This window comes from Cnephaeus nilssonii, assembly GCF_951640355.1.
Source record: "Cnephaeus nilssonii genome assembly, chromosome: 4".
Lineage (NCBI taxonomy): Eukaryota > Metazoa > Chordata > Mammalia > Chiroptera > Vespertilionidae > Cnephaeus > Cnephaeus nilssonii.
In genome coordinates this window covers 1,977,021-1,989,321 of record NC_137075.1, presented here as the reverse complement: position 1 = coordinate 1,989,321, position 12,301 = coordinate 1,977,021, and the positions used below count along the sequence as shown (strand labels likewise).

At 55.0% G+C, this 12,301-nt stretch overlaps 1 protein-coding gene across 1 annotated transcript in view; it reads left to right on the top strand.

Annotated features, from left to right (window-relative positions):
* The window catches only part of HCN4 (hyperpolarization activated cyclic nucleotide gated potassium channel 4), a 54,318-nt gene extending 44,071 nt beyond the window's left edge, over nt 1-10,247 (top strand). Inside the window, exons 3-8 of the mRNA XM_079767758.1 lie at nt 704-865; nt 3,737-3,955; nt 7,766-7,912; nt 8,015-8,255; nt 8,506-8,670; nt 8,761-10,247. Of these exons, the coding sequence (XP_079623884.1) occupies nt 704-865; nt 3,737-3,955; nt 7,766-7,912; nt 8,015-8,255; nt 8,506-8,670; nt 8,761-10,208 (2,382 nt within the window). The 3' untranslated portion in view covers nt 10,209-10,247. The remainder of the gene's footprint in view (nt 1-703; nt 866-3,736; nt 3,956-7,765; nt 7,913-8,014; nt 8,256-8,505; nt 8,671-8,760) is intronic.
* The last annotated feature ends 2,054 nt before the right edge of the window (nt 10,248-12,301 follow it).

Below are 12,301 nucleotides of genomic sequence, written 5' to 3'. Positions count from 1 at the left end.
ATGTGTTCTGAAGGTTGCACAGCTGGAAATTGGGTAGGAAGAGGGCCTGGGATCAAAGTCTGTGTGAACTTGGAGCCTGTGTATCCCAGCTGTTTCCTTGCAGTTCCATGGCTGCCTTAGGCAGAACCCACTGGCCCTGGGGGAGTCCTAAGAGTCTGGTGACTGATTTAGGGAAATACCATGCCCCTGTCATGACTATAAGCTGTGGTCCCCTGAGGAGCGTCAGGCTGGCTGGCTCTTCTCCTTGTTGTTTCAAGGCCTAGACAAGCTGATAAAATGATTTCTCTACCCACTTCAGGGCTGTATGGGGCTCCAGGTGCTCTCCTTCTCTCCGGGTATGGGAACCCCAGACACCCCTCATTCTTCTCCCAGGCTGTTTGATTTGGCCTATAGGCAAATCCCCAGGGTAGGAGAAGCCGCTTTGAAAGAGATGAGAGATCCTTGATGTCTGGACTTCCCATGGGAGCCCCTCCTCCCCACACACCTGCACATGATCCCTTTGGGGCCCTGCAGCCTGCAGTCTGCTTCTTTCAGGGCCTGGCCTGACACCTTCCCCCTAACCATAGCCTGACCTGAACGGAGCTGGGCGCACTGCCATGTGTGTGCAGAGCAGTGCCACTCGGAGCTGCAGGGTCTGGCTGGGTGGTGGTGTCCCCCCCCCCCCCCCCCGGTCACTCACCTGGTCACTTACCTCTGTGGACAGATCTTCCACATGACCTACGACCTGGCCAGCGCTGTGGTGCGCATCGTGAACCTCATCGGCATGATGCTCCTGCTGTGCCACTGGGACGGCTGTCTGCAGTTCCTGGTCCCCATGCTGCAGGACTTCCCTGACGACTGCTGGGTGTCCATCAACAGCATGGTGGTGAGCACCCAGCCGGGCCCTGGTGTGGGCAGAGGGGGCTGATGAGGCACTGAGGGGCAGAGCAGGTCCACAACTCAAAACTCCTGAGTTCCAACAGGTAGGACCCTGAGGTGCCAGCCCAGCACCCACGGCACATGGCTTTACCCAGTACAGGTCTGTCACAGCTCGTGGCCACACACTGCTACCTCTGCCTTCTTACAGCCTCACTGCAGCTGGGAGCGACTGTTTGGAGCTGATTTCACCCAGAGAGACTAAGACCTGGGCTCCTTGGATTCTGTCAGGTGTGGCAGAGCTGGACTGGTGGCTCCTGCCCTCCTGCCTGTTTGCCAGAGGCACACCTGTTACCGATTGGGGTTACTGACTGGGACCTCAGTTCTTTTCGTCGATGCAAAAAAGATTTTAAGATCAACGAAAATGAAAGTAAAGCAAAATGGGGTTTATTGAAGATACATTCTAAACAAGGAGTGGGCCACTCAGAGAAAGAGAAAGAGAGAAAGAGAGAGAATGGCTGGGCTGCTTTAACGCACTGGAAAGTCAGAGAAAGGGGGCCTTGGAGACAGGTTTAGGGGTGAGCCCCGGATGAGCTGCAGCTGCCCATTTCTCCCCTGGTTGCAAGTCTCGTGTGGTCCTTTAGAGGCTGGGCGGTATGTGCCTGTGGGGGAAGGGAAGGAGGAAGGGAATGGCATGGGCGTGCTCCTTGAAGGTAGAGCGCAAGTGCAAGAGATAATGGCCCCCAACTCCTGGGTTTAAAAGAAGGATTTTCTGGGTGGAGACTTTCATTTGTATTTAGACAGAAACTACCTTTTTTCTGGGCATGCCCTTTAATGCATACAGAAAAACCCATGGGGGCGAGGTCAAAACCAAAATACAAATTTTATTACAATTAATCCAGGACCCTAGTGAGGTTGTATTGTCCTGTCATTTTCCTCTGAGCATGTGCCAAGAACCAGCTGGCTCCAAACCTGCCTGCTGGTGGTCTGCTGGCTGCTGGGCCACCCACAGAGAGCGGTCTGAAGGTAATGCTGGTCCGACCCCTGATCAGGACCCCAGGGCAGGCCTCACCCCAGCCACTCAAGTCTAACTTCCTACTCACAGACCCACCTTTAAAAGCCAAGCCCAAGCAAAGAGAACCCTGTGACGGATGACACTGTTGGTAGCAGGCACAGACTCCCAGATCACACACAGTGGCTATCTTCTGCTCCAGCTTCAGAGCTGGACTGTCCCCCTACTCCTGTCCTTCCCTCATCCCCCATCCCACATACACACATACATCCTGATCATAGGTGGTGTCCTGAGTAGGGAGGACAGACCAGATTGAGCCTGATCCCTTCCAAACCTGTGGGTGGTTGAGAGAAGTTGAAATTGAGGCTAGGGAAGCCATGGGGCAGAGTCCCCATCCCCCCATGGACAGGGTGGGCTCCAGGAGGGATGGAGGACCCCCTGGACCTGTGAGCCTCTTTCTGTGTCCGGGAACCCCATGCTTACAGGTTCAGGGGGACCTGTCAGTTTGGTTTGGTCTGTAGGCAGATCTCCAGGGCCCCTGAGTAGGAGAAGCTGGCTTTGAAAGAGGTGAAAGAGATTCCGAGCATCTTTCAGTATCAAATAGGCCTTTAGAAAACAGCCTTTTGATGAGCTAAGTGTAAATGAATCAGCTATATGGATTGAATTTCTGAGTCCCCAGCAATAAGCCTGGAATTTCTGACTGAAGGCAGCTGGGGGGTCCCTCCTGTTCCCCCAGTGCTCAGGCCCCCTCCACTCCTTGAGATCAACCCCCCACCCCCAGACCTCCCACCCAGGTTTGGACTGAGCACCATACCAGCTCAGCTCTGTCCAGTATGGTCTCAGTGACCTTGAACATGTCGTGCAGCTCCTGTGCCTGCCTTCAGGTGCTGAGAACAGCCTGGTGACCCCGGAAGTGCTTGAGGCTCCGGCCAGGGGTTCTGTGGGTCATGCAGTAAGGTGGGTTCCACATAATTGCTAACATATTCATTGTGTGAGCAGAGAGGCTTTGGGGAGGTGGCCAGCACTGAGGTTCATCTGGGGCCCCCTCGTCTGGGACAGTTTCCTCCATGTGAGGGTGACAAGCCCACACGTGCACTAAATTCAGGAGATGGCCCTTCTGAGCCGTGTTCCCACACTGAGGCTTCCTTGAGACACCAACTAGCTTTGGAGACAAAAATAGCCAGTTGCCTCCCTCCCTCCTCCCTCCTCCCACCCCAAGCATTGTGTGTTCCAGGTAATCCGCCTTTTGTGGGGGCGGATAACTGGTGGCCACAGCCCTGGATAGATGCAGGCAGGGTTCATGCAGGAAGGGAGTCAGCTCAGCAGCACTTTAGATTTTGCTCACCCAAAATGAGGACAGTGTTTTTGGCTTCATCTGAGAGTCTGTCCCCCTAGGGGGAGCATATCTGCTTTTATAATTGAGGTCAGTGGGGAAATGGGCTTTACTTGGCGTAGTTTGGGGTAAGGGGCTGGAGCTATTTTAGTAAGCAGAGGACAGCAGGGTGGCTCACCCTGAAGTCTTTTGCTGCTCAAGAGGCCCAGGCTGCTCTGTGAGGGCTGAGAGGTTAGATGGGGGCTACACCGCTCCCATCCCTCTCTAGACTTCCCATCTGATCCTGATCCCCCACTGCAAGAGAAAGGCCTAAGTGAGAATTCACTCGGTCACATAGGTTACCATTGTGGGCCTCCCTGCCCCTCTCCAAGGCTTTCAGCCACTGGCAAAGTGGGAGCCCTGGGCTCAGCAGCTGGGAAAGAGTTGAGGGATGGGAGGTGGTGGGGACTTTTCTAGGTGCTGGTGAGAAGGCCTGCTCTCTCAGTGGTGTGAGCCTTCTCTACCACTCCTCCCTCTGTCTGTGTACCTATCTACAGAACAGCTCCTGGGGAAAGCAGTATTCCTATGCGCTGTTCAAGGCCATGAGTCACATGCTGTGCATCGGATATGGACGGCAGGCGCCCGTGGGCATGTCCGACGTGTGGCTCACCATGCTCAGCATGATTGTGGGCGCCACCTGCTACGCCATGTTCATCGGCCACGCCACTGCCCTCATCCAGTCCCTGGACTCCTCCCGACGCCAGTACCAGGAGAAGGTAGGGCAGAAAGCTGTGTCCACTTTGGGCTATTTCAGGGTGCCAGTTGGTCCCTAGGAAGCACAGGCTCCAGCCAGTGGGTCCCCACCAGGCCCCCAGTGGGTGCCCAGCCTGCCACCATCATCTGGCTTCAGCGGCTGACTTTTCTGTTGCAGTCTCTTTTTCTTTCTTTTTTATACTTTTCTAAAATATACAAAAATTCCACATTGTTTATGGACACTGAATCTGTATATCAGCCCGGTGAATGTGCGTGTGCCAGGGCCCTCCATGTGGCTAACGCCTTTTGGGTCCATGTCTTGTGCGAAGCCCTGGGGCATTCATTCCGTTTGACAGTTATCACTGCCCCTTGGTTTACACTTGATTTCCATGACCACACAATCTCGGCTTTCCTCCTCCTCACAGGCCAGTCTCCTTGCTCTCCTTGACTGCTTGTCTTTTCAGTCTTCATACATTGCGTCCCTGGTAGTTTGAGCTTAATTCTCTGTGTTTCTGTCTCTCCTGTCTTCCTGGGTGCTACTGGTTTACCACTCCATCCCCAGGCTCCATGTCCATCTCTATGCAGCAGGCTCCAAATGATATAATCAGTCCCACCTCTTTCTCACCCCGCACTGTCTACTTGATGCCTCCCTGGACACCTCTACCTCATTGCATCTAAAATGAGAACAGTCTCCCTTGCTTTCTTTGCTCCAAACCTCTACTCTTGCCCATCCTGTTAGTGGACACAGTAGCACAGATGCCCAGGCTAGAAATTAGGAGCCATCCTTGTTGTCTCTTAGTCATTAACTAGAGGCCCAGTGCATGATTAAATCATGCATGTGTAGGGTCCCCTAGGCCTAACCTGCCATCCAGGCCATATCCTCTGCCCCTCAAAGCCTAGCACACACTCCGTGGACACTGCTAGCAGCCTGCTCCCCTCTTTTGATGGTAGGGGGTCCGCTGGTGCCGGAGCGGACACACAGCTCCCCGCTTTCGATCGCCGGGGAGCTGGGTGCCTGTCCTCTGGTGCACCAGGCCTTTCAGAAGCCTCCGGCGCGGTGGAGGATTCTGAAAGGCCTGGTGCCGGAGTGGACAGGCACCCAGCTCCCCCGCTTTTGATGGTCCGCGGCAGGACGTGGGCTCGCTGCCCCAGAGGCCCCTTCTGTGCCGAGCACAGCCATGGCGCAGACACTGAGCTTGCGCCGCCGCTGGCGACGCAAGCTCAGCATCCCGCCGGCCCAATCAGCCACCCCGAGTCCCGCCCCTCCGCGCCTCCTGGCCAATCGTGGGCATAGTGAAGGTATGGTCAATTTGCATATTTGTCTATTATTAGGTAGGATGCCTCCCTTCGTCCTCATCATCCAGCTGGCATCTGCCTGGATCACGCTGCAGCTTCCTAAGCAAGTGTCTGTGCTGGAGTAAAAGGCTGCCTCGGTTCTAAGCCTAGCTTCCCCCTTGACAAGCTCTCCATTGAACATGGGCATGTAGCATCACATCTCTAAGTCCCATTTGCTTGTCCTTAAGTGGGGACAATACCCAGGGTTATCTCATGGTGTTTATGAGGAGTGACCCTACAGAGTAAGCTGTTCAATATTTATTAGCCAGTGGACACCCCTCTGCCCCTTCCACCTCACTCTCCAGATGGCAGGTGGCACTGGCACTTAAAACATGTAAATCTGCTCAGATCACTGCTTAGAGCTGCCTGTTACCCCAAGATGCAGAGTGTTTTCTCAGCCTGGCATGTAAGTGCTCCCCCACTTCTCATGCTCAGAACACGCCATGGGCTCCATAGCCCTCTATGCGCCAGCCTTGCCAGCCTCCCTGAATGTGCCTCCCCTGCCTCGGGGCCTTGGCACAGACTCAAGCTGGAACCCTCCTGTCTCTTTTCACCTGACCCCTTCTCTCCACATCTCAGCCTAAACTTCACCTCCTTGGTGAAGCCTTCCAGGACCCAGTCAGCCTCCACCCATCATGTGACCCAGTGACACCCTCAAATTCTCCTTCATTACACGTCGCACTTCGGTCATTATTTAATTAATTATAGCCAATTGTTTAATATCCATCTTCCCTATCCAGGCCATGGCTCCATGAGGGTAGGCCAGTCCCCATGGATCCCCAGTGTCCAGCACATAGTAGGGCTCAGTATGTATTTATGAACTGCCTGCATGTCTGCCTCAGTTACTGTCTCCTGATGGGGTGACTGAGAGATGGCATCCCAGGTCCCATGACATGAAGAGGAAAGCCCGGGAGAGCCTGAAGAGCCAGAACAGGGTGGGAGGTCATTTTGGGAAGGCAGAGGAAGGAGGAGGTAGAAGAAAATGCTAGGCCAGTGATCATGATGAACATGAGCAAAGGTATGTAGATGGGTGGTAAAGCAATCAACCTGATCAGAACAAAGGGTTCTAGTTAGGAGTGAGGGGGCGAGAGAGGGGAAGGAGCGTGGAGTCAGGTTACAAAGGCCAGTGCTTCAAGGGCCAAGTGAGAGATTAATGTAGCCCAGCATCAGGGCCCGGCCTGAGAGCAGGGTTGAGGCTTAGTGTGTGAGCAGAATGGAGGCTCAGTCTTGGGACCACCATTAGGGATAGTTTAAAAAAAAGCATCAGGGTCTACTGTCCAGCAGAGTCAAGCTGCTTGTGGCTTTTCATTTGAGAGTTGCCTTCATTTCATCCTTTAGCTAATAGCTCTTTAATGTATAATTCACCCATAAATCTCTCTTAAACATATTATCTCCCCCTCTGTCCCCACTACTCTCTCTCACCTGGACCACTTTAACAACCTTCTAACTTTTGCCCTGCCTCCAGACCCTGCCCCCCACCCCAATTGCTTCTCTATGTATGGGGAATTCTAAAAAAAATACAGCCATAGCCAGCCAGAAAGTCACTGTTTCCTGTAGCTGGGCACAACTTAGAGCAGACAGAGGCCAGGTTGGCTGGAAGACTGTTAAGAAAGGTCATCTTCCAGCCCCCAGGTGCCCATCAGCATCTCTGCAGCAGCACTATGTCCCCACCTCTTTGGAGCACTGATATATGAGAGCAGGCTGCCTATTATGACTATTCCTTGGGGACAGGAACTTCCCTTGCATTCCATTGTGGGAAAAATCTGTTCTTGCCCAAGCAGTGCCTCTGGTCCCTAGCCATGCTCCTGAGGATCTCCACTTCCCACCCACAATCCAGGCGGGTTGGAGCAGCACCTCAGGATGGGCAGGTTCAACAATCTCTATTTCAAACACGTTTAAGGTCCCTGCTATCCCAGGCCCCTCCCCTGGGCTGTAGCTGCTCTCCAACAGAGTGACTTAGTCTCAGTCCTGGCCATGTTGGGATACATGACGTGCCACATGATGGCTGGCTTCAGCCTCCAGCCCTTGTAACCCATTGCAGCCCAGTCCTGCTGATGCTGCCAGGCTGTTACCACTGGTGGGAAAGAGCTCCTTCCCAAGTCAGCAAGGCCTCTCTGGCCCATAGTGTAACACAGAGGGACCAATATTTAGAGGAAACGTCATTGACTTTCTGGTCAGTTGGCCTCTTGTAACTGGGCTTTGAACAGTCCTTCTTCTCCCTGGCCATCTCCATGGTATTGAACACGTTGAAGACGGGTCACTGGGATGGAGCTCCTCCTCCACCCCAGGAACTGGCAGTCAGGGCCATGGTATGGGGCATGGTGTGACCACATCCACACTGAGGACCTCAAGCTTAAGGAGCCAAGGTCATCCAAGTGCACCCACAGCATTAGTGCCAACTCTGGCCACCAGCAGGGCTGAGGCCGGGTGGGGCCAGCCAGGGCAGTGGGGCTGGCCGGCCAAGAGGTGACAGCCTCTCTCTCTGTCCCTGGACTTAGTACAAGCAGGTGGAGCAGTACATGTCCTTCCACAAGCTCCCGCCCGACACTCGGCAGCGCATCCATGACTACTACGAGCACCGCTACCAGGGCAAGATGTTCGACGAGGAGAGCATCCTGGGCGAGCTCAGCGAGCCGCTTCGGGAGGTGAGCTGGGTGGCGGCCAGGCAGAAAGGGATCCATGCCTTTCTGCCTGGTGACTCTGCTCATCTCCCTCCTCTTTCCCAATCCACCCTTTCTGGGGAGCAGGAGATCATCAACTTTAACTGCCGGAAGTTGGTGGCCTCCATGCCACTGTTCGCCAACGCGGACCCCAACTTCGTGACATCCATGCTGACTAAGCTGCGCTTCGAGGTCTTCCAGCCGGGCGACTACATCATCCGAGAAGGCACCATCGGCAAGAAGATGTACTTTATCCAGCACGGCGTGGTCAGCGTGCTCACCAAGGGCAACAAGGAGACCAAGCTGGCAGATGGCTCCTACTTTGGAGGTGAGTGGCCAGGAGACCCTGGGGGGACAGGGAAATGGGCTGGAGAGACCGAGAAAAACATTTCAGGCCCTTCATGGGCACTGCCTAGAGGTAGGTGTCCGTGAGCCCAGCACAGGGGGATGGCCCCAGAGATGGGAAAGGTGCTTGGAGTGGGGGACTTATGATTGTATCTGTCAAGCATCTGTACTAGGTAGTGGGGACCCAGGTCAGGGTTGGGAGGAGGCCACCCTGACTCCTGCTGTCCCAGCAGAGATCTGCCTGCTGACGCGGGGCAGGCGCACAGCCAGTGTGCGGGCCGACACCTACTGCCGCCTGTACTCGCTGAGTGTGGACAACTTCAACGAGGTGCTGGAGGAGTACCCCATGATGCGGCGGGCCTTCGAGACTGTGGCGCTGGACCGCCTGGACCGCATTGGTGAGGGGACTGGGCGAGAGGGCAGAAGGGAGGTGGACCAGGCTCCCCGTCTCCTCTGCCCTGAGCCCCTGCTCTCCTTCTGTGTCCCAGGCAAGAAGAACTCCATCCTTCTCCACAAAGTCCAGCATGACCTCAACTCAGGTGTCTTCAACTACCAGGAGAATGAGATCATCCAGCAGATTGTGCAGCATGACCGCGAGATGGCTCACTGTGCGCACCGCGTCCAGGCTGCCGCCTCCGCCACCCCGACGGCCACCCCTGTCATCTGGACCCCGCTGATCCAGGCGCCGCTGCAGGCTGCCGCCGCCACCACTTCTGTGGCCATAGCCCTCACCCACCACCCACGTCTGCCCGCTGCCATCTTCCGCCCTCCCCCAGGCCCCAAGCTCAGCAGCCTCGGGCCCGGGCAGACACCCAGGCATCTGAAGCGGCTGCAGTCTTTCATCCCTTCTGCACTGGGCTCTGCCTCGCCCACCAGCAGCCTATCCCAGTTGGATACACCATCTTCCTCCTCCTTTCACATCCAACAGTTGGCTGGATTCTCCGCCCCCGCCGGACTGAGCCCTCTCCTGTCTTCGTCCAGCTCTTCTCCACCTCCCAGGGTCTGTGGCTCTTCTCCGGCTCCCACACTATCCGCCAACACAGCTTCCACCACCATAGCCGGATTTGGCCTCTTCCACAAAGCACTGGGTGGCTCCCTCTCCTCATCCGACTCACCCCTGCTCACCCCACTACAGCCGGGCACCCACTCCCCACAGGCTAACCAGCCGCTACCCTCACTACCAGGGCCCCAGGGAGGCCTGGGGCTCCTGGAGCATTTCCTGCCACCCCCACCTTCATCCAGGTCCCCATCCTCTAGTCCAGGGCAGCTTGGCCAGCCTCCTGGGGAGTTGTCCTCTGGTCTGGCTGCTGGCCCACCAAGTATGCCAGAGACACCTCCACGGCAGCCTGAGCAGCCATCAATGGCAGGGGCCTCTGGGGAGGCTTCTCATATAGCCTTTACCCCCCGAAGAGGTCTCAGCCCCCCTGGCCACAGCCCAGGCCCCCCAAGAACTTTTCCAAATGCTCCACCCCGGGCCTCTGGCTCCCATGGTTCCTTGCTCCTGCCACCTGTATCCAGCCCCCCACCACTCCAGGTTCCCCAGCGCTGGGGCACACCACCTGTCACCCCAGGCCGCCTCACCCAGGACCTCAAGCTCATCTCAGCCTCTCAGCCGGCCCTACCCCAGGATGGGGCACAGACCCTCCACGGAGCCTCCCCACTCTCCTCTCGGGAGTCTGTGGCTGCCTTTCCGCTCTTCCCCAGAACTGGGGGTTGCAGCGGGGGCCTTGGTCCCCCTGGGAGGCCCTATGGTGCCGCCTCAGGCCAGCATGTCACTCTGCCTCAGAAGACATCCTCAGGTTCTTTGCCACCCCCTCTTTGTTTGTTTGGGGCAAGAGCCGCCTCTTCTGGGGGGTCCCCTCTGACTGCTGCTTCCCAGAGGGAACCTGGGGCCAGGGCTGAGCCAGTGCGATCCAAACTGCCATCCAATCTATGAGCTGGGCTCCTTCCTCTCTTTTCTCTCTTCTTTCTTCCTTCAGGTTTAACTGTGATTTAGGAGATACACTAATAACAATAATAATCATAATTTAAAAAAAAATTCACACCAGAAAAACAAAAGACAGCAGAAAATAACCAGGTATTCTTAGAGCTATAGATTTTTGGTCACTTGCTTTTATAGACTATTTTAATACTCAGAAGTAGGGGGGGTTAGGCAAAGCTCAAATGCAACGGCCAGAGCAAGGTTGGGGGGTGGGTTGCTGGGCTTGGCAGGGGTGGGGGCTACCCATGTGTGGGGTCCCTAGAGCAGACCTGTCATTGTATTTGTTTCAGGGCACCAGCCACCACCAGTCCCTTAGCAGTGAACTTGGTGCCTCACTTTGCTGGGAGTCTTCTAGGGGCTGCCCTTGGTGGTTTTCCTGGGGAGCCCCAGTCTCCTGAATCTTTGGAACAAAATGGGGCCAGGGTCCTGAGAATTTTGCATTTTTTTTACTGCAAACCTAGCAAGATCTGTATATGTATGTAATGTGTGTATATGTATAAGCTATGTAGTGCTCTGTAGAGCCATGTAGATAGCCACTCACATGTGTGCAATCTAGTTTAACCCAATGTTGCCGGGACACCCAGGTCACCTTACATCCAGCAGCCCACCATAGCCCACAGGCTGGGCATCGCAAGGTCTGGGGGGAGTATTCTTTCCAGTCCTCAGGGAAGAGGACCCCAAGACCTCTCAGCAGGCCCCCTCTCTCCCCATCTCTGGTTTCATATCCAATCCCAGCCTGACCTCTCACCACATGGAAGCAGAGGACTCTGAACTGTGCCTCCTGTAGGTCCTCAAGCACATCCTGTCCCCTCTGTGGCCCTCAGTTCCCTGTCGGCAAGGTGGAAGGTGAGGGTACTTCTGGTTGAGTCTGCTCTGTGCCAAGTACTGGCTCAGCACTTTACACACATTAACTCCTTCCATTTCACAAAGACCATGAGGTAGGTACTTGGATTCTCCCTATTTCACAGATGAGAAAACTGAGTTTGGGGTACTTTTTCCAGAATCATGTAGCTAGGAGTGACAGAGCTGGGACTGATTTGAGATTCTAATCCATGCCTGCTTGAGGCCAAAGCCTAGGTTCCTTCCATTAAAAACTGTTGAGAGGGGCTGAGTTAGTCTTCAAGCATGGTACAGAAGGAGAGACCAGATTATGGAGGGAACCAGACCTGGTTTGAATTCCAGACCTTTCTTAGTCTGTTACCTCAAATGTAAAATGGGAATAATTATGGTGCCGTCTTACAAGTATATCTGAGGACAGGGTGAGAAAAGCAGTATATGTGAAATGCCCAGCCTAGTACCGGGCACATACCATAGTAGGTGCTCAATAAGTCATGTTTCTTCTGCCTCTCCTCACACCCAGCCCATTGCTCCAGCAAGCTATGGTGAGAGCCCAGGGAGCTTTGGCTGAAGGCTCCAGGACTTGTGAACTCAGGGCATAGGAGGTGGCTGGGCTTCCCGAAGGGCGTAAGGAAGGTGTGTGGCCAGTGGTAGGCTTGAGCCAGGCCTTGAGATGTGGGAAGTGTTAGAAAGTTAGAGAGGGAGGGGAGGGGAAGGGAGGAAGTTAGAAAGGTGGGTGAGATGGAGTGCTCAGTGGGGATATGATGAAGGTAGATGTACAGTGTGGAGCTGGGGGCTTTGGGAGGAGATCCTGGAGCCAGGTGGTCAGAGGGAAGGTCATGGGTGCCAGGCTAAGAGGATTGGCCCTGATTCTGCAGGCAACTAGGAGCCAGAAGCAGGTTCAGAATGGGAGTCATTGTGAAAGCAGCTCGGATTATAGAAGCTCCTTAGGCATAATCCTTCTTTCCAACAAGATTCTACCAGAGTCAAGCTCAGTGACCTGCCTCCTTTCTATAGGGTAAGAGCAGGTTTGCTACCAAGACCTGAACAGTAAGGAGGACTGATCCATGCTCCAAGAGCTCTCCTCCGTGCTCCCAGCTAAATGCTGGCTTTGTCCTTGGCTGTGGGACAGGTCAATATCTCCAGTGATGGGCCACAGGCAGTGGGAAGCCGTTTTTTCAGGACAGGAGGAGGTGAGGATCCTGGGTCTT